General features: G+C 35.4%; 1 protein-coding gene and 1 long non-coding RNA gene across 2 annotated transcripts; one reads left to right on the top strand and one right to left on the bottom strand.

Moving 5' to 3' along the window:
* The first annotated feature begins 18,595 nt into the window (after positions 1-18,595).
* On the top strand, positions 18,596-23,844 carry LOC141677158 (uncharacterized). The gene is made up of 3 exons (XM_074482924.1): positions 18,596-19,536; positions 20,194-23,215; positions 23,294-23,844. The coding sequence occupies exons 2-3, from the start codon at positions 20,231-20,233 to the stop codon at positions 23,567-23,569; spliced, it is 3,261 nt and encodes a 1,086-aa protein (XP_074339025.1). The 5' UTR covers positions 18,596-19,536; positions 20,194-20,230; the 3' UTR covers positions 23,570-23,844.
* Positions 23,845-24,917: 1,073 nt separating this feature from the next.
* LOC141678995 (uncharacterized) lies at positions 24,918-26,304 on the bottom strand. The gene is made up of 2 exons (XR_012557989.1): positions 26,010-26,304; positions 24,918-25,923 (listed from the first exon to the last, which is right to left on the bottom strand). It is a non-coding gene; the product is annotated as an uncharacterized LOC141678995 (long non-coding RNA).
* Positions 26,305-26,875: the final 571 nt, after the last annotated feature.

Here is a 26,875-nt window from a genome sequence, read left to right as displayed (position 1 = left end):
TTTGAACCAGCATGACTATCGGTAGGACAATCTTTTGAACTGGCATGACTATCGGTAGGACAATCTTTTGAACTGGCATGACAATCGGTATGACAATCCAGATTGTCATGCTAGTTCATTTTCAATTGTCTTGCTGATTTAAGATTGAATTTAATCCAATTAAACTTCTGAAAATTCCTAAAATTAATTCTGAATTAATTAATCAATTAATTTAATTAATCAATAAATTAATCTTTGCAGATATAATTTATTTACTTAATTAAATTATATGACTTAATTAATTAATAGAGAATTAACACTAACCCTGTGCAGCATCCATTCTTCTGAATATCTTCTGAAAATCACTGAGAATTATGAATCAATTCCGCCACTTCAACGTTGACACTCGATGTACTGTCTGGTTCATGAGTGACTAACTTCCGTGACGTTTCTTCATGTCTTGACTTTGACGCTTTGATTTTCTTCAGATTAAATCCTTGTAATTAATGATACTCTGACGAGATCTCTGTCACTTGATTAAATCCACGATCTTGATTTATATCACTGAGGCATGATCAACTTCTTGAACTTCTTCCAGTGAATTACCTCCTCAAGTCTGTAGATGAACCTTGTTTCTGAATCCTTTGACATATATTACTTTGCGAGATCTCTCTAACGGTCGATCCACTATTTACTTATTACATTCTTATTTGAGTTGAGTTGAATCCTCGAATATACAAATAGGCTATGACATATGACTTACAATCTCCCCCTATTTGTTTGTTAGACAATAACACACAAATACCTAGAGGATAACTCAACTAACAAATAAGAAAAAGATATAAACATACATGCAAAGTAAATAGCAGAAAAGTTCTGGATGAGATTTAACATTTTCCAGATTCCAAGTAGATGTTCCTCTAGACTGAACATATCTTCAAGTAGTTCCATCTTCATTTGTACAACCACATTTCCTGTTGAGAAGCCCATATCTCTTGCTTCTCCCCCTATGAGAATCAACTGATTAAAGAAGATCACCTTCGTTTTACCACCTCTCCCGTACAATAGGATCCGCAGATAAAAACCAATGGTACTCCCCTAACTGCTTCTTCCCTTACTAGGAAATCACCTTGTGTTTACCACCTCTCCCGTACAATAGGATCCGTAGTTAGAAACAACAATGGTGTGGTGTAGTGTAAATTTTTAGGATCTTTTTCTTCCTCCCTGCTATTTCTCCCCCTTAGTTGAGGAATCCTCCAAACTATTTCTTAAGCTTTTATCTCCCCCTTAAAGAAGGAATGTATGCCGTCGTCTGAAGGAGTTCTCATATTTCACTTGGTTGGAAAAGAAATAACAAGTAGTTTCTCTTTCTACCTCACTGTGAGTGTGTGATTCTGTTTAGTGTACCTCACATGTGTTCCACTCTTCTCTCCACTCGTGTTTACACTCATTCTCACAAGTGTATCACTCTTCTCTCATAGCTCCATAATCCAGCTGTACCTGCAAGGAAAATCACCTTAGCCATCCTTAAAGGAGGTCACAGGTGGTGCAATGGGAGTTCACAAATCCCCATCCTTGTTAAACTCGTCAGATGAATCTGAGTCATAATCTACAAGTTGCTAGTTTCCCTTTTAGGGTTCCAGATTTGAATTCTGGGAAGGTAAACAATGATCCAACGATTTTAGCATAAAGATCAAAGTTCCCTTCTAATGTCTGTGAAGACACTTCCTTGTGACTTATCAGGTAATATCTGAATCATTGTCAACAAGTTGCCGATCTGCACCTATGTCAGATCCACTATCCGCAGATGCATCCAGGGGATTTAAGCCTGGGGAGGTAGACACTGACCACTGACATATGGCTTTTGGATCAGTATCCTCTCCTAACACCTGTAAAGGCAATTGGTCCACTAACGAACCTTGAACAATCGAATCTGACCTTAAAATGGTCGAAATTCTTGTTTCCGTCAACTCATCCTTTGTGTGTGTAACATCTCCTTGTGCATCAAGAATTGATTATGTTTGAAGTGGTGACACTACATCGGATACCTTGGCCGACAGGCAAAATTCAATAGACACACCCTGTTGAGAGAATGAATCTAGTAACTATTTTTGTGCCTTTTCAGCCATTACATCTTTTTGAGAAGATGTATGGGGGCTAGCAGTTGTCTCGGTTTAAATACTACTCATCTATGTAGGAGACAGAGCTACTGGGTTGACTACAAAACCTTCCTTATGTGGTGCACTAGGCACTATCTCCCTCACGCTCATTCATACTACTTTTAGTGGTAAAAGAGTGTTGGTTGGTTCTGTTTTTGTGTTTGTCTTTACAGTCTGGGATAGACGTTGTGGGTTTTCAACCTCATGACTGTCAATGAAAGAAAGTCATTGGAGACTGAACATGTATCATAGAACATATGGTAATAGAGAGAAAATGATTTACAATAGTGATTTCAAAAGATTTTACATGAAATAAGAAATCACTAATGTAGAAAGAAGTTTAATTTTTGTTTTTCAAAATGAATGAGTTTTTGATAAAACATTGATCACTTAGGGTAAAGTCTAAGTAATTCTCATTCATGTCAAAAGCTTACAAATATCTGCAACATAATGTTAACAACATATCATTGACCGATACTTGTCAAGTACTTTAGATACTAATTGTTATGTTGCATAAACAATATACCACTGCACATATAAAACAATATGATTGTGCCTAGTGATAAGATAGTTATAAATATGACGACTCTACTTATTCATATAAAACTGTAACTGCAGTTAGAGTGCCATACCATGTCCTTGACGATTGCTTGAGCAGTATACTAGTTCATACCAACCTGAAGTGAGACTGTGAAGAAGAGATTGCATAGTCCAATAGATCTGCAGCTGCAAAGTCCATGAACTGTGGTGCATTGACTTCCTCTTTTGACTCACCAACCAGGAGTACACTTGTACACATCTTACTAGAGTCCAATTCCAAGTGTAATGTGCATCAGGTGCCTGATATGTCGTAATATTCTCAAGTCTCGTCACTAGTGCTATATGTTAGATACTGCTTCCTGATAATAACCTAGCACAATATACAAAATTACAATGATAACATTCCCAGCTTGCAAACAGCCATATCCCTCAGATAAACCTTTGCTGTTATCTCCAAAGGTAACCATGGGGCCAGCTTTCTCAACCACATTTGATAGCAGGGCTCTATCTCCGGTCATATGTCTTGATGATCCACTGTCAAGAATCCACACTACCGGTTATACTTGTTTAATGCCCTGCACTACAAATGGATTAAACCTTCTTCGGAACCCAAACTTGGTTGGGCCCGGCATACTTATAGAATTGTCCTTTGTCAGGCAAAACAACATTTTTAATTTTAACGATCTCAACATCCTCAATGACTGAACATTTGACCTTGTAAATAGCCTTAACAAATTTCTGTTTAAGCTTAGGCACAAATGTCTCCTTTCTAGCCTTAGAAGGACTAGCAGTCTTAGACCTATCATGCTTCATGTTATTCACATGCTGACGAGGAGTAGTCTTATCATTAGATACATGTTTACCATTAAAATAAGCATACATTATATTAAAAGCACAAGACATACAATTAGCAACACTACATGCTTTATGAGAGTGATTAACAGCAGGTAATTTATGCATGGTAGACATGGCATTATTGTTATCCAACTCATGTGTGTCTGAGTTAGTCTCAGTTGCTTTCACAACTTTGAATGGAACTTTCGACTCACTTGACTTGGAAACAATCTTCTCATAAGCATGATCCTCAGCACGTATTTTTTCTTGAATAACAGAAGAGGTCGCATCAAATGGTTCAGCAATTGATGCTTTATAGAGGGGTTCATCAACACCCTTAAGCACATGTGGTACTTCCCTCCCTTTAGCACAGACATGAGGAGGGGAGTTTATGCCTAATTCTCCAATAGCAACATTGTAATCATAACCTATTCCAGATGTTTGATTAACAGCTTGCTTATTGTAGAACTCTTTAGCCTTCGAACAAGAATTGAAGTAGGCTCTAACCTTAGTCTCAAGACCGGTGATCTTGTCTTTGAGAATAGTTTCGAGTTTTCTATAACAGTCAACTCTATTCTCTAGAAAAGATACCTGTTCTTTTAATTTGTCTTGATTAATGTGCACAAGTCTTAATTCATTGACCTCTTTCTCAAGGTCTGTGATCTGTAAACTTAACAGTTCATTATCACGACGTGCACAATCTAAGTTACCTCTTAGATGATAAACCATTTCAGCATCAGAAAGTTTTACCTCTATTCTTGACGATGAAACTTTTCCATCAATAGCCATAAGAGCAAGATTTCCTTCTTCTTCATCTTCACTGTCAGTATCATCCCAGCTTCTTCCCTTTGCCAGATAAGCCCTTTCAGAGTTCTTTCTTATTTGCTTTGGCTTCCTACATTCTGTGGCAAAGTGTCCCAACTCATTGCAGTTATAGCATCTAATGGTGCCCCGATCAACCATCCCTGTTTTGTATCCACCACTGTTGGTGTTAGAGGATGAAGATCCACCTTTCTGGAATTTGTTGTAGTTGGACTTGTACTTAAGCTTGGGATTCCTCCTGAATCTGACATTAGAGAATCTCTTGACAATTTGGGCCATTGATTCGTCTTCCAATTGCTCCAGCTCTTCCAAGGAATTAAAATCATCACTAGATTGATTTGTAGTAGGAGGATCATATTCTGCTACTAACTCATTTTCCTCACCCTTGGAAAACTGTACCATTCTTTCTAATTGTTGAGATTGTTGTTGTTGTTGACCTTCAGCTACAAGTGCAGTAGATGTGCTGACCATTATATCCTTCCCGTAGACTTCCTTCTATTGAATCTGCTCCAACTCATAGGTTTTTAACACTCCATAGAGCCTGTCCAAAGAAATCTCACTCAGATCTCTAGCTTCTCTAATGGCAGTGATTCTATGTTCAAGATGAGCTGGCAGTGTTAAAAGGAACTTTTTGTTGACCTCCCTGATTGAATAATACTTTCCATTGATGTTCAGGTTGTTGATCAACGCATTGTACCTCTCAAACACTTCAGTAATTCCTTCTCCTGGATTTGATTTGAAATGTTCATATTCAGAGGTTAGGATTTCCAACTTGTTCTCCCTAACTTCCTCTGTGCCTTCATTAATTACCTCAATAGTTTCCCACATGTGTTTAGAATTTTTACAGTTCATCACATGTCTGTTCATCAAGGGATCAAGGGAATCAATTAATATTAATTGAAGGCTGGCATCCAAGGAGGCTTCTTCCTTCTCAGCAGGAGTAAAATCTTCGAGCTCTTTTGGATAGGTTCTGGCTTTAGTAGTCACCACACCATCTATTATTACCTCCGGTTCAATAACCATCGGAGTTTTTATACCCTTCTTTAACAAGTTTGAATATTTGGGATTTGCAACTTGTAAAAATAATAGCATCTTCTTCTTCCACATGATATAATTCTCTTTCTCAAATTGTGGAATTTTAACGGTTCCAACTTTATGTGAAGTCATTATGAATTTTTGAATAAATAAAAATTCAAGGAGTTGAAAAATCACAAAAGTCTAGGATCTTGATTTGTTCGTTAATCAGAAGGCTCTGATACCAATTGTTAGGTCCCAATGTGTTTGTAGAAGGGGGGTTGAATACAAACGTTACCAAATAATCGAATAAATGCGGAATAAAAAATGTGAAACAAAATTCAAGTTAAATAAAAATATTATTAAACTTGAAAGGTGTTACAACAACTGTATCGATTACAAGGTATTAATCTCAAATCAATTATCACAAATCTAGAATAAATTCGACATGAACTTTTTCTATTTTTGCAATAATTAGAATCAAATGCTAAACGCGATTTGAGATTAAGTTCTAGGGATTTTGATCCGCTAGATTGTTACACAAGAACAAGATAAATAATTCTAGTGGTTTGGATTTAACATTAACAAACTAGAATTTTGATCTTGATGTAAGCAGAGAAGAAAATAAAATATTTCAAGGCGGCTGCTTTCTTTTCTTTGTTCTTGAATGTGTTCTGTATGATTGAGATGTTTTGAGTTGAATGACTTCTGCTTCTATTTATCAACAGCCGAATTAATTGAATTGGAATGACAATCCTTTAAGCTTGTATGACAATCGGTGAGACTATCCTTTTGAGCTAGCAAGACAATCGTTTGAACCAGCATGACTATCGGTAGGACAATCTTTTGAACTGGCATGACTATCGGTAGGACAATCTTTTGAACTGGCATGACAATCGGTATGACAATCCAGATTGTCATGCTAGTTCATTTTCAATTGTCTTGCTGATTTAAGATTGAATTTAATCCAATTAAACTTCTGAAAATTCCTAAAATTAATTCTGAATTAATTAATCAATTAATTTAATTAATCAATAAATTAATCTTTGCAGATATAATTTATTTACTTAATTAAATTATATGACTTAATTAATTAATAGAGAATTAACACTAACCCTGTGCAGCATCCATTCTTCTGAATATCTTCTGAAAATCACTGAGAATTATGAATCAATTCCGCCACTTCAACGTTGACACTCGATGTACTGTCTGGTTCATGAGTGACTAACTTCCGTGACGTTTCTTCTTGTCTTGACTTTGACGCTTTGATTTTCTTCAGATTAAATCCTTGTAATTAATGATACTCTGACGAGATCTCTGTCACTTGATTAAATCCACGATCTTGATTTATATCACTGAGGCATGATCAACTTCTTGAACTTCTTCCAGTGAATTACCTCCTCAAGTCTGTAGATGAACCTTGTTTCTGAATCCTTTGACAGATATTACTTTGCGAGATCTCTCTAACGGTCGATCCACTATTTACTTATTACATTCTTATTTGAGTTGAGTTGAATCCTCGAATATACAAATAGGCTATGACATATGACTTATATGCATGGTAACATTTATGAAGCCAGACTTTCAACAAGTTCTGATGGTTCCGCAATCTGTCTGTTAAGTAGAGCATCAATTGAAGAAAGCTGGAATTGGCACAAGAAACTCTCTCATTTAAATTTCAACAATATAAATGAGCTTGTAAAGAAAGATCTTGTGAGAGTACTGCCAAAATCAGTATTTGCTCCTGATGGCCTTTGTGATTCATGTCAAAAGGCAAAACAAAGAAAATCTTCATTCAAGAGCAAAACTGAATCATCCATTCTTGAGCCTTATCACTTATTGCATGTTGATCTATTTGGTCCAGTAAATGTCATGTACCATTGTAAAGAAAAAAAATATGCTATGGTTATAGTGGATGAGTTCACAAGATACACTTGGGTGTATTTCTTGCACAAGAAGTCTGAAACTGCATCTACTCTAGCTGATCATGTCAAACAGCTGGATAAATTGGTCAAAGACTCTGTTAAAATCATAAGAAGTGATAATGGCACTGAGTTCAAGAATTCAATCATGGAAGAGTTCTGCAAAGAGCATGGAATTAAGCAGGAATTTTCTGCACCTAGAACTCCACAGCAAAATGGAGTTGTAGAAAGAAAGAACATGACTCTCATTTAAGCTGCACGAACTATGCTTGATGAAGCAAAGCTTCCAGCCTACTTTTGGGTTAAAGCTGTGTGGATTGCTTGTTTTACACAGAATGCAACACTCATAAACAAGCATGGAAAAATACCATATGAGATGGTGAAGAAAAAGAAGCCAAATCTGAAATATTTTCATGTATTTGGATGCAAGTGTTTTGTTCTTAAGACTCATCCTGAACAACTGTCAAAATTTGATCTAAAAGCTGATAAAGGAATTTTTGTTGGATATCCACTTTCCACAAAAGCCTTCAGAGTCTATAATTTAAGAACAAGGGTTGTCATGGAATCTATCAATGTGTCTTTTGATGATAAGAAGATTACTGGACTTGAAGATTTCAATGATCATGATCAGCTGAGATTTGAAAATGAAGATTTATATTCTGATTCTGCAAATTCTGATGACCTAAATCCTGATCATGTAAGTTCTGACGGGTTAAATTCTGATGTCATTGAAACTGTGGTAACTACTCCAAGGGAAAATGCACCTGTTCAGGGGGAGCAAGTTGAAGATCCTACCACAACTCAAGACTCTCAAGAAGCATCAGAACCTATCACTGTCTTTTCAACTTCTGATTCATCAAGTTCTGATGAGCTAAAGTCTAACAATTCTGGAAACTCTGATTCTTCAAATACTGATGGATCCAACTTAAATTCTGAAGTCTTAGAGAGCATAACTACAGGGGGCATCAGAAAATGCTGATGGAGACAGCATGGATCATGGGGGAGGATCCAGTTCTAGAGATCAACTTTCATCTGCAAGGAAGTGGACTAAAACACATACACCTGACTTAATAATTGGAGATCCTGAAGCAGGTGTCGGAACTAGAACTGCAACATCAAATGAATGTCTTTATCATTCCTTTCTATCTCATACTGAACCAAATAAAGTGGATGAAACTCTTCAAGATGCTGATTGGGTGCAAGTAATGCAGGAAGAGTTAAATGAATTTGAAAGAAATAAAGTCTGGACCTTAGTACCAAGACCAAAGAACAGATCTATTGTTGGTACTAAATGGGTGTTCAGAAACAAAACTGACAGTGATGGCATAATTACAAGGAATAAAGCAAGGCTGGTTGCTAAAGGCTACTCTCAACAGGAGGGTATTGATTATGATGAAACATTTGCACCAGTTGCTAGATTGGAAGCTATAAGAATCTTTTTGGCTTATGCTGCTCACAAAAAGTTTAAAGTCTTTCAAATGGATTTGAAAAGTGTTTTTCTCAATGGAGAATTGGAGGAAGAGGTATATGTTGAACTAACTTCAGGCTTTGTAGATCCTAAATTTCCCAATCATGTCTACAGGCTTGACAAAGCACTTTATGACTTTAAGCAAGCTCCAAGAGCATAGTATGAGACTTTAGCTCAATTTCTTATGGAAAGTGAATTTAACAGAGGCACAATTGACAAGACTTTATTCTACCTCAACCATGAAAATGACTTACTTTTGGTACAGATATATGTTGATGATATCATTTTTGGCTCTACAAATACAAAGCTTTGTGAAAGATTTTTCAAGCTAATGCAGTTAAGATATCAAATGAGTATGATGGGAGAGTTGAGTTATTTTCTGGGACTTCAAGTCAAACAAACTGAAGATGGTACTTTCATCAGTCAATCCAAGTACACCAGAAATCTACTCAAGAAATTTGGAATGCAAGACAGTTCTACTGCTTCAACTCCCATGGCCACTGCAACCAAGTTAGATAAAGATACTGGTTCATCAGTAGATATTACTAACTGCAGAGGTATGATTGGCTCTTTACTCTATTTTTTTTTTTTTTTTTTTGCTAATTAATAACACACGCACACGCCAGGGATCGAACTCCTGACCTCCCGCAAGGGGGTACAAGAGCTCAACCACTGCACCAACACTTTGTTGGCAACTCTTTACTCTATTTAACTGCAAGTAGACCTGATATCATGTATGCTACCTGTCTTTGTGCAATATTTCAGGCTGATCCAAGAGAACCTCATCTAATAGTTGTGAAAAGAATTTTCAAGTACCTCAAGGGTACAGCTGATCTAGGATTGTGGTATCCTAGAGAATCAGATTTTAAGCTAATAGGTTACTCAGATGCAGAAAATAGACAGGAAAAGCACTAGTGGAAGCTGCCAATTTCTTGGAGGCGGATTGGTTACTTGGTTTAGCAAGAAACAGAAATCAATTTTCACATCAACTGCAGAAGCAGAATATATTGCTGCAGGAAGTTGTTGTGCACAGATTATTTGGATGAAGAATCAGTTACTGGACTATGGGTTAGAATTTTCTAAAATACCTATTTACTGTGATAATCAAAGTACTATTGCTATGACAGGTAATCTAGTTCAACACTTAATGACAAAACACATCAGCATTAGGTACCATTTCATAAGGGAACATGTAATGGAAGGTACAGTGGAAATGCATTTTGTCCTAACATATCAACAACTAGCAGATATCTTCACAAAACCACTCTGTGAAGCTACTTTTACAAGACTGGTAAATGAAGTTGGAATGGTTTCAAGTTCTTTTCCTAAATCTGCTTAGTTTTTGTTCTCATGCATTAGACTTTATGATCAATGTTTACAGATTATCTTATCTTCATGTAATTTGTGCTTAAATTGTAATACATTAAATGCAGATTGCTATCTGATGTGGATCTATATACTCTGATAGTGATTTTAATGTTCTGTGACTATTCAATCCAATGAGAATTATACAAATCGTTGTCGATTTATCAAACTTTTAAAGCAGTGAAAAAGAATCGTTTTCCTGGACATGATAGATTTAATGTAACTTTTTTTGGGGGCTTTTTTGAAAAATACCAGAGGCTAAAAATATTTTTACAAAAATACTGTCATTTTTTAAAAGAATTTGCAAAAATACTTTTTAATTAGCAAAAATACTATTTTCAATATTTTTTTGTAAAAATACGGTTTTTTGACAACTGAAATCAACCGGATGCAAATCTTGACGAGTTTCTGCAACTAAATTCAATCTCAAATCAACCAAAAAAACTTTATTCAACTAGTTGGTTGATTTTGGTTTATTCCGTATTTTTACAGAAAAATCAGAAGATAATAAAATCGCAAAAAAATAGTATTTTTGATAAATCCTCCTACTATTTTTTAGTTGAAACATCCGACTTGAAAACAAACTATGATGAAAATGACAAAACTTCTAACTTCCTCAATTAAAGCAATTTACGGTGAAAATGTCAAAATCTCCCATTGTTCTCGATAGTAACAAACTACGATAAAAACATTGAAGTCTTTTGTATCGTTTTAGATTACTCTTAGATAAAGTATAAACACCTTTTCATCAGAACAGGGGTGATCTTCAAATGCGATTTCTAACTTTTTGTGATGCGGTTGCGGTTTGAGTTTTTGACAAACCGTGCGGTGTGGTGCGGTTTGCGGTTTGATATTTTAACATTGCGGTTCAAATCGTATCACATCGTAATTTTATATATATATATATAAATTTATTTATAACATATATATAAATATATATAAAGCATATACAAATATATTTATATATTATAAATTCATTTCTTATTTACTATAGTTTTGATTTTCAAATACTAGCTTAAATATTACATTTTATTGATAAATATTTATTTTTAATCAAATATATATTATTTTTAGCTTTCTTATTAACTAAAATTTTATTATATGTATGTAAATATTAATTTTTTTGAATAAATAAACTGTACAAACCGCACCACACCGCACCGCATTTTCGTGATATGATTTATGCCGTTTTTGAGTTTATGCGATACAGTGACGGTTTGGAAATTTGATCAAATTATATATGCGATTTAATTTGTGATTTAAGAAAAAAAATCGCACCGTCCGAACCGCAATTACCCCTTCATCAGAAGGTTTTTCTATCACTCCAAGTTAAGTTTTTTTAGATTGGTGTCCGTGGTGCATTATATTATATTAATAATGCTCCATCCAATAATGAAATTTTTGAGGCACCAAGTTAGAATTGGCATTTTAATGAGCCCCTTAATGATTCAAAATTTGAGCGAAGTGAACTAATTAGTTCTCTCTCCTGCTGACATCTCCAATAGTTGTGATCCAAAAATCCAAATTTGGATCATCAACTGATCCAAAAATTCAAATTTGGATCACCAACTGATCCAAATGTGATCCAAATGATCCAAATTTCTGACAAATTTCTACGGTGTGATTCAAATATTTGATCTAAATTAATTTTTACATATAATAATATATAAATATCATATCAAGCAATTTTATCTTAAATTTATCGTTTAATCATTATTAACAATTTATATAATATTTCATAAATTAATTAAATCAAAAAAATTAATATACATAAAAATATTAAAATTGTGCACTTAATTCACGAAAAACACATTCATTGCAATAATTAACATACAAAATATTATTAATACACATTCATTTTCCGAATTAGTATATTTTTTCCACAGATGCTCAATTAATGCATCTCTAAGTGTAATATGTGTCTCTTTATTTTTTAATGTTCTAAAGCGGTCCAAGAATTCTTGGAATCGAGTATTTTCATCGATCGGAATAGTCTTAACTTCTAGATCCGGCACTTCTGACACTTCAATGTACTTTTATTCAAATTTTACTAAAATTATGTTTTCTCATTATTTTAAGGTTTAGTTTAAAAATAAATTTTGTTAACTATTAATTATATCTGGTTATTAATTATATAATTAAAAATCAAAAATTAATTTAAAATATCATAAATTACAAATAACAAAACCATTATTTTATATTAAATCAAGTGATCCAAATTTGGATCAGTAATGTTCATTAATCTAAATTTAGATCACCGTTGTATGAGAATTTGGGATAATCTGCCCCAAATTTGGATTTTTAGTCAGTGTTGGATTTGCCCTCACTACCCGTGCTGCCCCAAATATTTTATTTTATGAGGGGCTTTCCGGATTTTATCGGAGGAAAGTTTCAATCTTTTTTTCTTTTTCATTTATTTATTTATATAACTCTTTTTTTCCTTTAATAAATTTTTAATTTGTTTTAATTTGTTTAGACTCCTACATGTGATAGTTCGATTTATTTTGATATTCATGGTGTATGAGTAATGAGATTATGAATTTGCAGGATTTTTATGGTTTTGGTCACGGTACGTACATGTATTCATAATATTTTCAAATATTGTTTGGCTAAGAAAGAATTCAACAACAATGTATTCATGTATTTGTTCAAATTTGATTATATTTATAGACACCGTATGAATTTTTATCATTGAATTAATTTTTCTCTTCACAAAATGGATTTCCTTATGCCGTGTTCCCGATTTTTTTTTAAAAAAGAAACTTACTTCTATTTATTTCTCTCCCAAACATCTCAAAAATGGAAAGAAAATTTTAAAAATAAAATCAAGATTTTTTTCAAATTTTCAGATTTTTTTTCTTTTCTTTCAAAATAATTATTCAGGAAGAAGCTGAATTTTTTTTTTTTTATCTTCTCTCCAAATATAACACGGTGTTAGCATTTAGCTATGCATATAAACAAGGAAAGCATGCAAATAATAGAGGTTACCTTTCGGCGGAGGAAGCAAGGTTTGATATTATATACATACTCGGTCTGTCCCACTATATTCTTTACATAGTTTTGTCTCATATTTGGAACGTACTTTAAGACTACTATAAAATATAGTTTTATAATTTTTTTTTGAATTTTATTTTTCTGTATAAAAGTTTAAATATTGTATTTTTATTTAAAAGAAAAAAATATTTAAAATTATTTAGGGAACCATGTTTTACGGGAGTCTTAAAATACGTGTCGATCCCCCGTCCCCCAATATAAACAACCCACCGGGACGGAGGGAGTATATTTTTATCAAAATTTAATACCGAAAAAAGTAATCGCACCTTAGGACCATACTCTTAGCTTATCAAGCTGTTTGTGCTTGTCCACGCTCCTGCAAACATGGTGTAGCGAAGAAATGATGTATACATATACTGATAATACACATTTTTATAAAATGATAATTTTAAGAATGAAAAGAAAGAAATCACTTTGAAAAGGATCAATAACTTTGTATGTAATTTTTGTCGCTCCATCTACCGAGTGTCGTGGTTTTAATTTTGTCAAATAGAAGATAACTGTGTCAATGTTTTTGTAATATCCCGTAATTTTTTAGAATTCGATTAATAAAAGAATAATAGAATAAAAGGGATTAAAATTATATAAGGACTAGGATTTGAAATTGGGTTAGACTATTGGGCCTAAAATTTGGATCAGATTCTAATATGGATAATTTGTAGGTTAAGATATAGGGTTTTGTATCGTTATAAATACATCCTATTTGTTTTCTTTGTTTTTATTCATAAAATTCGTAGGGCTCTTCTCAGCATAAATCAGCAATCTTGTAAAATTCGTAGAAAATTCATCGTAAGTCAGAATTCAGTGATCCTGGACTTTTCGGAGAGGTCTTTTCGTTCTCTACAACTTTCGTGTTTCGTGTTTTTCAAGAAAACGTCGTTTAGAGGGTCAAAAAGGCTATATTCAGATCTGGTCAGATTTTTAGGTAAGTTTTCGATCCATCTTGCTAGTGTTTTCAAAATTGTGTGTTGTGCGTTTATATTTGATTATCAAAACTTGGGCTAAGTGATCATATATTTGATATTATTATGTGATATAGAATATGTATCGATGTGTATATGTGATGTCTAGACGATAATTTGAGATCTTTGATTTGTGCCATGGTTTGTGAAAATATCGAATAAGAACTTAGGACCGCAGTCACCGGATTGTAGTGACAGTTTTGAGAAAATTTAGGACCGTTATCACCGGGTTGTAGTGGTCGTGGCATGGGTTATGGATTTTGAATTATTGTTGTTTATGTGCTATGTGTATCGAATAAGAATAAGAATATGTATCAAAAGTGTTTGTTTCTTATATCGTATCATATTCATTATCGTATTTTTTTAATATGTGTATGTGTTACTTGGCCTACTAGTTGGATCGATTATTTTCTTGCTGGGCTGTATAGCTCATTCTTACAATTTCAGGTTTCGTCCGAGATTCGAGTTGTATAGCATTGGAGTTCGAGGACCTTAGTTTTGGAGTAGATTGACTTTTGGACCGTTTCCGTTAGCTGCACTTTTGTAATAGTGACCTCTGTAATAGACTTTTTAATCAAGAAATTGTATTTGCTTTTAGTTTCGATTTCAGAGTTAATGGTCCGGAAGTGCGGGCTGTTACAGTTGGTATCCAGAGCAGGCTGTCCTTCGGAGTGTATTTGGTATGGGACTAGTACATTCCCTAGGATTCGATCTTGTGGACCATAGTTTGACTTTTGGTAGATCAGGGGTTAAATGGGGTAGATGTGTCTCGAACTTTAGGATTGTTGTGAATTTGGGGACCAAATTCTTTTTAAGGAGGGTAGTATGTAATATCCCGTAATTTTTTAGAATTCGATTAATAAAAGAATAATAGAATAAAAGGGATTAAAATTATATAAGGACTAGGATTTGAAATTGGGTTAGACTATTGGGCCTAAAATTTGGATCAGATTCTAATATGGATAATTTGTAGGTTAAGATATAGGGTTTTGTATCGTTATAAATACATCCTATTTGTTTTCTTTGTTTTTATTCATAAAATTCGTAGGGCTCTTCTCAGCATAAATCAGCAATCTTGTAAAATTCGTAGAAAATTCATCGTAAGTCAGAATTCAGTGATCCTGGACTTTTCGGAGAGGTCTTTTCGTTCTCTACAACTTTCGTGTTTCGTGTTTTTCAAGAAAACGTCGTTTAGAGGGTCAAAAAGGCTATATTCAGATCTGGTCAGTTTTAGAGGTAAGTTTCGATCGATCTTACTAGTGTTTTCAAAATTGTGTGTTATGCGTTTATATTTGATTACCAAAACATGGGCTAAGTGATGATATATTTGAAAATATTATGTGTTACAGTATACGTATTGTTGTGTATGTGTGTCTCAGCGATAATATAAGATCTTTGATTTGTGCCATGGTTTGTGAAAATATCGAATAAGAACTTAGGACCGTAGTCACCGGATTGTAGTGACAGTTTTTTGAAAATTTAGGACCGTTATCACCGGGTTGTAGTGGTCGTGGCATGGATTAAGGATTTTGAATTATTGTTGTGTATGTGGTATGTGTATTGTGTGTATCGAATAGGAATAAGAATAAGAATATGTATCGAAAGTGTTTGTATCGTATATCGTATCGTATCGATTATCGTATTTTGTTATATGTGTTCATGTTACTTGGCCTGCTAGTTGGATCGATTGGTCTCTTGCTGGGCTGTATAGCTCATTACTTTCAATTTCAGGTTTCATCATAAGATTCAAGTTGATAATCGTTGGAGTTCGGGACTTGGAATTGGGGCATTAAAACTATTGTACTTCCGTTAGCTGCGCTTTTGTAATAGACACCTTTGTAATAGAATTTTGGATTAATAATTGTATATTTTATTAGTTTTCGATTTAGATTTAATAGTCCGGATGTGCGGGCCGTTACAGTTTTTAACTAATTAAAGACGAAGAAGGACGAGTTTTGGAGAGCGCGGGAGTCCCGAACACACTCTACAGGGTGTTAACTGTGTGGGGCGGCCGTTTGCGACGACTATAAATGACTATAAATTACGACGACGATTGATGAAGTTCTATACAAAGATTTACAACAATCATTACAACGCAAACTTGCAACAATTATAGTAATGGAGGCTTACGACGGTCGCGACGACGAGGATTTTGCGACGGATGCTATAGTATAAGATAACGACGAATAGTAAGTATTGATTAACGATTCATAAAAGACGTTTTGAAGTTAAGGGAGAATGAATACAACTATCAAAGAATAAATAATGACCGTGTTATATGGTAGCGTCCCCGAACCCCTTAGGGCACGCCCAGTGCTATATGGTTGCACGGTGTGGCCGCCCCACAATATTAAATGGGTGACAGTCACAAATTAGAAAGAATGTTGCTCCCAAACTTAAATGGGAAGTGAATTAGACACAAAAATTACATAAGTGAAGAGGAGGAACCCCTCAGGAGCTCCACCACATCTTAGGTGTGCCCTAAAAGTCCGGAGGAGCTTTCGGAGGATTCTGCACCCCACAGGGTGTGCCCTGAGTAAGAATAGGGGTCTCCGGAAGCCCGTTTTCCCAAAAAACATGTTGAAGCCATCGTTCTATAGTCTTGCAAGTCGTCCTAGCAGTGAAACGCTCGTTAACACTTAATACGTACTTTGGGTCTCTGCATTCGACGGGTTGTCCTCGTCGGGAGATTTTGAGATTATCTCGCACTTTGCAATTTTACACTTGGGATCACTTGTATTGTAGTCTGGTAGGTTATCCTCCTCGGAGGTAAGAATGCGCCTGAACATTTGCGATAAGTCATGGTTATACCTGCGGTTACGATCGACGAAGATAGCGGTAGCGGATGGAATATCCATCGGCTGAGAAATTTCCTTATCCGTGAAGTTTTGAAATCGTGATCGAACATTGAGCCTTTATGATTAGGCCGCATCGTTGGATACTTCTAAAGCAAATCAATGTTCGAGTTATAATAGGAAGTTGGTTCGACACTTTCTATTGGGTCACGGAATGAGAAACCAAGTCCATATCATTTTCTTATTCTCCAAAAAAACGTCTGGACTGATCATCTGTAAAAGTAGGTACGTACACATATTGTGAGAATACGTATTTGAATTTTTTGAGAAGGTAAACATAATTCCAGCAATCTTAACCGTTTTTTAAGCACAAATCAACGCATTTCGATAATTTCTCTGATCACTGACCATCACTGCAGATCTTACTATTCATAACAGACCGACTCGATTGTAGCCTTGTTTCATAACTTACATGTGAAAGCAACAAATTTGAAAGCAAAATAAAAATTGGCATTAGATAAGATTAAGCCCAAACACAATTGAATACATGAGCAATATATGCTCACTTTCCAAATTCGTACTCCTGCGAATAGTTATATTTTCAATAAATACACTATGGACCAATCTAATTAAATTCAATTACATTCATGTGACACTTTTTCTGAGCTTACAAAATTTAGTAAAGTGAATATTACTGGCACTGTGACTGCCAACGGACAATCCTCGTTCCTGTTTCGAATCATTTGCAAGGACCAGTTTTGTGGACCCCGGATTAGTTGCCTCGGGATTCGAGCCCACGAAAATTGTCCATTTGTGGGCCCACTCCTACTCACTAGCCCATGACAATACAACCCTTTTTTTTGTTGTTTTTTACTTCTCGGCGGGGTGGTGTTGCGAAATGAAATACCGTCCCCAAATATAGATACTCCTTTACTTTTTACGGTGTTTTTTCGCGTATTTAAAGATGAATAGAAAATAGTTTTATAAATTGTTTTTCAATTTTTTTTGATAAAAATATACATATTCAATTTTTATTGAGGAATTTTTTTTAGAAAAAAGTATGTGAAATTATGATTTTTATACACCTTAAAATACACGTACAAAATTAAAAGAACTTGTATTTTGGGACGGAGAGAGTACGAATCAATTCGAACCAAAAATCACAGGAAAATGTAACGATAGTTCGATAAATAGTAAACGAAAGTGGATGAAAATATGAAGATATTAAAATAATTTAATTTAATTCATAATTTGTTTGAAAATGCTCACGTTCAAAAATATTTTTACAAAGTTTCAAAATTTTGTAAAAATACAATTTTTTTAATTATTTGTAAACTTACGATTTTTAATTTATTTTGAAAAATATAGCTATCCGGAAACTCGATAAAAACTTGACGGATTTTTACAAATCTATTATTAAATACAATCTCCAATGCAACCATAACGCCCTCGAATGTCACAAAAAAATTCGATATAATTAGTTTATATTTGTTTGATTTTCGTTGTACAGTATTTTTTTATAAATAATTTTAGAGAAAACATAGAAAAAAGCAGTTTATATATTATATTAAGTAAAAAAGACTAGAGGCCATTTATTACTGCAGTTATAAAACTGAAACGCCTAAATCCTCTCCTTGTCAGCACAATAAAATGCTGATATAATCTCTCTCAGTCTCTCTCTCGATCTCTCTCAAATCTCTCTCTACGAGTCTCTTTCTTTCTGTATGTAAAATGTGCTTTCTATACGAAATGAGGTAACCCGAAGCAGATATCGCGGGGCTCTCATCATCAAATTGACTTCTCTGTTCACTCACCTACTGCAATCTCGATTTTTGAGAAGATCCTCCTCACAATAATACACACAGTAAACACTGCTACTTCTGCTCTTCAAATTCTTTTCTTTTGCTTTTACTTAACCCTTCGCATCTCTCTCTCTCTCATCTCATTTGTTCACACTCTTCGTCAATCTCTCTATTTCTCTCTCTCTCTCTCTCATCTCATTTGTTCACACTCTTCGTCAATCTCTCTCTCTCTCTCTCTCTCATCTGTGCACACTCTTCGTCAATCTCTCTCTCTCTCTCTCTCTCTCTCTCTCTCTCTCCCCTTCTCTTACACTCTCTCTCTCCCTCTCCCTCTCCCTCTCCCATTTGTACACACTATTCGTCAATCTCTCTCTCTCTCTCTCGCATCTGTACACACTCTTCGTCAATCTCTCTCTCTCTCTCTCCCCCCTCTCTCTCTCTCTCCCCCCTCTCTCTCTCCCTCTCCCTCTCCCATTTGTACACACTATTCGTCAATCTCTCTCTCTCTCTCTCGCATCTGTACACACTCTTCGTCAATCTCTCTCTCTCTCTCCCCCCTCTCTCTCTCTCTCCCCTTCTCTTACACTCTCTCTCTCCCTCTCCCTCTCCCATTTGTACACACTATTCGTCAATCTCTCTCTCTCTCTCTCGCATCTGTACACACTCTTCGTCAATCTCTCTCTCTCCCCCTCTCTCTCTTACTCTCTCTCTCTCTCTCTTACTCTCTCTCTCTTTCTGATCACAGCCACAATCACACTTCATTGGGACTCTCCGGTTCACATTTCTCGTCAGAATAATGAAATTTCTCAATTCCTTTCAGGTATCAACTGCTGTATATCTTGGATCTGCAATTTGTTGGTTTAGCTATTCAATTTCATCAATTAATTATATTTTGTATAAATACTTGAAATTAATTGTGTTTTTAGGATAATTATTAGTTATACAGGTTTGAGCTAGAAATGTATATAAATTGTGTTATCTACTTATCTGTATCTATCTATTGATATATTGCTTCACTATGTTAGTAGTATTTGTTGTTAACGCTTTTAATGTTTATCTTTAATTTGGCATTGTGTTATTGTATTTTAGCTAGAAATGTACTATATCAGTATACTGATTTGTGTTTTATATGTTGGTTTGATGGTATTTATCTTTAATTTGGCATTGTGTTCGTGTATGTTGAGCTAGAAGCGTAGAAATGTGTATTGATTTGTGTTTTGTGCATTAACATATTGCGTAGCTGTGATCATCTTGAGTCGTTTTTATGGATAGATTCTTAATTGTGTTGTTATTTTTTGTTACATTTTACCCCTTTTGAGTATTTAGCTTTAGTTTGGTTTATGTTCGATTCTTAATTGTGTCGATATTTGTTGTTACATTTTACCTCTTTTGAGTATTTATCTTTAGTTTGGTTTATGTTCTTGTAATGTGAGGACTTTTGGGGGGTTTTGGTTAATTTTTTCGGTTTTGAATGTAGCCTCTGAAGTTGGATTGTTGAAGGCTAAATTTGATATATGGAGTATAGCGTAGAGCCTAGAATAAATTCAAGAAGAGAACAGGCCTCTAATGCTATTAAGGGGAAGGCCAGATCTCCCAGTGGAAGTCAATGCCAGAAATTTCAGGATAAGCAGCGGGGTGATGTTACTTCTGGTCAGACGTGTATTGAAAGAAATTACGAGTTAAGGAAGAATTCAGATGATGTTCTTGGGGTACAGAAAAGGTATACGGGAAAGCAACATAAAGAAAGGTCTGGGAGTGATATAAAGAAAGATGATGAACTTGTGAAGCACATGTCAAATTTGCCTAGCTATCTGCAGCAAAAGGAAAGAGGAGAGGATGTTCAGGGGAATGTTCTGAGTTTTGGAGTTCTTGATTGGAAACGTCTAGAGAAATGGAAGAGCAACGAAGACTTTATTCCAGTAAGACGTTACTCAGTAGGATCATCTTCTGAGAGTGATTCCTCTTGTATTGCTGGTGGATCATCCACGGCTTCAAGTGTAGCTCGCCAGAGAAGAATTTATGCTTCTCAAAGAACACATGTGCCATCAAATGTGCCACGTCCTAACTCGTCTCGCGGAGAAAGATCAGGTGTTCGGTCTCAGGGAAATGTCACTAGACTACAAGGTTTTGAAGCTGCTCCATGGAGCAATTTAGATGGGAAACGAAACCTTTATGCCAAAAATAAAGTTTCTGAAGTTTATCTTGATAGAGAAAAGAAAAATGAGTCGCACAACAGGAAAAAGTCAGCTAAGGAACTTTCACTGTTAGATCGGAGAAATAACGCTTTACCAACTTCTTTGCATGTTACAAAGTGTGTTCAAGATGATGAAATCAATTCAATGGTAACCGAAGATATTGATGTTCCTCGCCAAGCATGTGGGCATGAAAGCATCGTTTTACTTTTACCCAAAAACTCTCCAAGTAAGTGTGTTCCCAAAAGCATGCAGCTTCCGGAACCTTGGACTTCAGTTGATAAAAATACAGTAGTACATTCGAATTCTGGTGGCAGATTTTCCCCCGAGGAGGAACTTCACTATCTTGAACTCGATGCTAAACTGCCTCTTTCTTCTCCACTACCTTGTAGGGCTGCGACAAATGTGAAGTCTAACCTGGAACCATGTCTGGATGCTAAGGTTCAGTTTGAAGCATCTGGCATGCATCAAAGGCCAAAAGGGGTGCAGACCATACCTTTGGATAGTAAATGTGTGGAACTGAACAGCTCAAAATTAGATCCTTTAAATGAGACTCCCCATACACTTAATGAAATCATTTCGTTAAATCCAACGACTCCATGTAAATATATAGTCCGGGACAATAGTAGTGCTAATAACAGAGCCAGGGCTAGAATTTTAACTACAACTGACACTCCCAGGAGACTGGATCAAGATATTTCTGAACAGCCTGCCACAATGGGAAGGCATGCATCACCTAGCAGACGGCTTTCCTTTAGCAGAATGACTAAAAGTCTAAGCTTCAAGGAGGGTACCTCTTTTACGCCATTAAGTTCTCCTTCCGCTAAAGTAAAATCCGGGCCACTAACTTCTGAAGCTTTTCGTGGTTTACATATATTTGAACAACACAATGTTACTGCTGGTAACAGTACCCTGTTAACCCCTTCGACCAAAACTGAAACCCCTAGGAGATTAGATGAGAATCCTTCCGAGCAACCTGTTCCAGTGGGAAGGCATTCGTCACCCGGTCGATTCAGCTTTAGCAGGATGACCAGAAGTTTCAACTCCAAGGAGGGTTTCTCTGTTCCACATTTAAGCTCTTCTTGTGCTACGAAGTCTATGCCAGCAGGATCTGACTCTTCTGATGGTGTGGATAAGCTTGAGCGAGACAACTTTGGTGTTAGTAACAGTGCCAGATTCAGCCCTTCATCTAAAGCCGTGACACCCGGGAGATTGGATCAATTTCTAGCTAAACAGTCTGGTACTGGGGAAAGGCATCCATCACCTAGTCGAAGATTTAGCTTTAGCAATCGCCCTAGGATAAGCAGGAGTCTCGACTTTAAGGAAGCTTTTTCTAATCCGCCGCATTCTCAGACAGTAGGGCTCAAATCATCAGCTGGCCCGGATAAATTTAACCAAGAACATGTTAGTTCGAGTAGCAAAGCCAGGTCTAGCCCTTTACGCAGATTACTAGACCCACTGCTAAAGCCCAGAGTAGCAAATTCTGTAGAGAATGTGAAGCCATCAAAAGAAAACATGACATCTGTGAGCCTAAGGCCTTTGAGTGCTAGCGTGTTGGTTCAGAAACAGAAGTGTGAGACACAAAACGTTCAGGCTCTTCTTCAGCTGACAAGAAAGAATGGACTTCCCCTTTTCAAACTTGTAGTTGATAATGGCAGTGATATCCTTGCTGCTGCGGTGAAACAACCAGCACCAGGAGATGATGCTTCTAGCCTGATTTATGCACTCTACTCGGTTCATGAAACTAAAAATAAGAATGGAGGTTGGATGAGTCAAGGGTCTCGAGCGAAACGATCCAGCTTTGGCTGTAATGTCATCGGCCAGATGAAAGTTTTTAACTCTTCTCCTCAGGGTTTTAGTGGAGAAAACATGAAAAACCAATATAGTTCAAGAGAATCTGTACTATATAGTGTTGAAATAGAACAAGGAAACAAGGAAACACCAGAATTCAAGCCAAGCAAGGAACTCGCAGCTATCACTATCAAGGATCCATATCAGAAGGATTGTTACGGAAAAGAGGGAGCTAATGACAATCTTTGCTCACAAGAGGGGTTTACAGAGCCAATTTTGGAATATGAATGTAGCGAAAGAGAACTTCAAGACTCTAGTAACACCACAGTCATTCTTGGTGGTGTACATGGGTTGCCAGGTAAAGTGATACCATCTCCATCACTATTATGGAAATATGGGGGCTCCTGTGATTGTGGAGGATGGGATGTTGGTTGTAAACTTCAAATTCTTACCTCCCAAGATCAGAACTCAAGACTTTCAAGTTCTTGCTCCACTGGTCTAGATCTCTTTTTCGAGGTATTGCTATAACTTTGGTCTCTTGATGCTTACTAAAGCTTTCACTTGCCTAAATATTTTTTGTTTGCTTTTACACAGGGTGGCCACCAAGAGAAAAAACCAAGTTTTAGGCTTTCCCCTTTCAAGACTGGAGTTTATTCTGTCGAGTTTAATTCATCAATCTCTCTCTTGCAGTCATTTTTCATATCTATAGCGTTTCTAAGCAGTCGGAAACATGAGTTTGAAAGGATATTGGAAGCAAATAACTTCACTGAACCCAAGATTGATGCCATGAAGTTTCCTGCTGCACTCCAGAAGGATATCCCGGCAAAATATGTTACCAAGCCACCCGCTTCGCCAGTTGGTAGAGTTTAAATATAAGCAAAGGTATTTCCATATAGTTGTGCAGTTCTTACAATAGCTTAGAAATGCTTCTGCACCTCATTGATCATCATCATGAATTTGTAAGTCGGTTCTATGGATTGAGTGAAACATGAACAATAAGTCTGCATAGGAATTAAACTTTGATCATTTAATTTGGAAGCGTGTTATTGATAGGTTCATTAGTAAAAGAAACCATTATGTAAATGTTAAGAATATCTTATCTCAAGGATTTATAAGAGAAAGTGCCAATGGTCTTTATCATTAAAGAGTTACCAAATCCAGATGCAGATGTCTGTCTAGAGTACGCATAATTTTATCATCATCGTCTTTTTTCCCCATTAAAATTGTTTAGCTTCTGTTATCAAACGGAGGTGATATGATTTTGGAATCGCAAGTTAAATACTGCATCCCCTCGATTTATAGATTGTCTGTCTTTGCTTTGGTTTATAGTTACAGTCCTGGCTTGGATTTGTAGTTTGCAGTGTTGTTATATGGTGTTGTTCTGAACACTTTCTGATTATAAATGGGGTCTAAAATTGAAATGTGAACATGTGGTTATTTTGTTAAAGGAAGGTGTTTATACAAGTTACTTTCTGAATTTCAAATTTATCAGGAAAATAATTCAAATGTTTAATCTGTCAAAAAAAAAAAGAAGTTTGACGATCTACGAATTTTTTCGTCTCACACTGAAGAATTTATTACAATCGATTAACATAATCTATTTGACTCGATTTTATTCTTAAAAGTGATGCTATTTTAATTTGTGATGGAGAAGATACATGTAATCAATTGATATAATCTATTGGACTCGATGTTATTCTCCCAAATCATACTATTATTATTTGTGTTTGAGGCGAATATTTCGAATCAAACGCAATTTCATGCATATACAAATCGAAATATGAATTGCCGAATGCTCTTCAGTAATTATCACTGTAGCTTCCAAATGCTTCACAGTTGAGATGAAAAACTAGAATCGGACATATACGCAAATACAAAATCGAAATATCAATTTACCCAGGGCAAGACCCTTTGCTAATAAAAACTTCAAATTTGGAATTTTGAAAATCAATTTCACACTAGAAATGCAGATTTTGAATTTTATGGAACATTTATGGACAATGTATCTACGTAGGACCATATATTACAAAGAAAACCAAATTTACATGATACTCCCTGTACCCAGAAACTTTTTACGCGTATTTTAAGGTGCGCATATACTTTTATAAAATTATTTTTCTTGAATTAAAATTTAATATGTATAATTTTATTCAGAAAAAAAAATTGAAAAATAATTTATGGAGCTATTCTTCTTATTTACCTTAATATACACGCAACAAATTAAATATACTTTTATTTTGAGACGGAGAAGTTATAACGTTTCCACAAATCAACTCTAAAAAGTATAAATGCTATTGTAATTCCGCTAAAAAGATTAGATAGGTGCAAGTCTGCAACTTTTTCTTCCTCCCTCATTAATCTCCTTTGGTCAACGACATGGAGAGAACTGATTAATTCTGAGACGGTTAATTTTGAGAGATTTTTCGTATCTTCAAGTGAAGAAATTTTAGTCTCATACCTCTCCGGAAGAGTTACCAAAAACTTGTCCACGACTCTTTGACTTGAAAAATCTTCACAACGTAATTTGATTTGATTGACAATGGACATTAACCTACTCCTATATTCTTTGACAATTTCGTTACTTTTCATCCCCATCATCTCAAACTCCCTTTTGAGGTTGAGAATTTGCATAAGTTTGGTTTGTTGGTTGCCTTCGAACTCCTCTTTGATTTTTTTCTCATGCTTCTTTAGGAGACTCACAAGTCACAACCCATGATTGTTGTGAAATTTTCTTGAGACGCCGTTGAATGAATACATGAAAGTGTCTTTGGCTTGCGTGTTATTTCCTCTTCATGTTTCTTGATTTGGGCTATTGTTGGATTTTCTGGAAGAGGAGTAGGCTTAGTGTCACTCTCAACATGTATGCTTTCAATTTGATGGCCCATGAATGATAGTTATCACCTTTGAACAATGGTGGCTAAAAACTAGGAGCTAAACCTGCAACTTCCTGACTTATTCAAACTGTTAACACTACTCCACTAACTCCTAATAAAACTAAACTACCTACAGACTTTGTCACCTGTTGTTTAAAAACAAATACATGAGCTTTATTTTACTAAACAAAACAAATAAATAATAACTAAGTTTAAGATTATTCCAATATATTTCACTTCGTGCAGCTACGTTTGAGATAATCTGGCAAGCTTCTATACAAACTTCTTAATTTCAGAACACAACACGCTCTTCACAAGGCATTGCAGAAGCTGACAATCTTTAGTCAAATGCTGGAAGAATGAATAGGTTAATTAGACAAAACAAATTACTCAATACTGTCAAGCAAAAAAGTAAGTATCACGAGGAATAGTGTAACCTTTGATAACATGTTAAGTAACCAATCGCTCTAAAACTTTAAGTTGATAGAGGAAAGCCATCCTAGATTCTTCTTTCAGTATTTTAACAAGATCAACACTGTCATCTCTTACCCTTTCGCCCAAGACAAGGTTATTGTCTTGCGATTTTGAAATCCTAACTCACCATCCCCTTACTTGGATAATGATGTAAACTGACAATAAAGGAGAAAAATGTATCATAAATAGAGTGTAAGTTTGTAAACTACAAATGTATTTGACAACAATTTTCAATCTCTATAATGGTTTTTCATCAAAGTGTTTAATTAGAAGTTGTTGATATGTACAAGCTTATTGATAGGACAAGAAACCAACTTACGAAAATATACAGTAGGCACATATTGGACTGGCACGTTAAAATGACATGCGCAAGAAATAATGGGCCCTAAAAGTTTGGCCCGTCCGATCCGGTCAAGTCCGGCCCGGTCAAATTCCGACCTGGTCCCCGCCTGGGTTTAGGGCCTCGATGGTCCCCATATTTTTAGGCAAAATCTGGAACTGATGACTTCCACCACGTCAACGTGACAGAAAAAAATTTATCTACTTATCACGATGAATTATATTTGTTCAAAGGGAATGATGACTTTGGGTTGTACCAAGTCTGAGTTAAAAGTCTGGAATTCGGTCTGGTCCGGTCTTTGACCCGACCCGATTAAAAATCCGAAAAAATCCAATTAAAATCTGATTATTCTTATGAATTTACATTTACTATAAATATAAATGATACTTTAAACACATATATATTTAAATATTCATGATTAATAACATTATTTATATTTAGCCAAAAAAATAATATAATTTATATACTTTATTGCATGATTTATTTGTG

Source organism: Apium graveolens, chromosome 8 (genome assembly GCF_009905375.1).
Source record: "Apium graveolens cultivar Ventura chromosome 8, ASM990537v1, whole genome shotgun sequence".
Taxonomy (NCBI): Eukaryota; Viridiplantae; Streptophyta; class Magnoliopsida; order Apiales; family Apiaceae; genus Apium; species Apium graveolens.
The sequence above is the reverse complement of the archived record's forward strand: the minus strand, read 5'-3'. Positions and strand labels throughout refer to the sequence as shown.

Excerpts from the sequence above, each read along its gene's own strand:
- LOC141677158 (XM_074482924.1), top strand. The coding sequence starts at position 20,231 with ATGGAGTATAGCGTAGAGCCTAGAATAAATTCAAGAAGAGAACAGGCC. Across the intron at positions 23,216-23,293 it reads GTCTAGATCTCTTTTTCGAG|GGTGGCCACCAAGAGAAAAA; the intron begins GTATTGCTATAA and ends GCTTTTACACAG.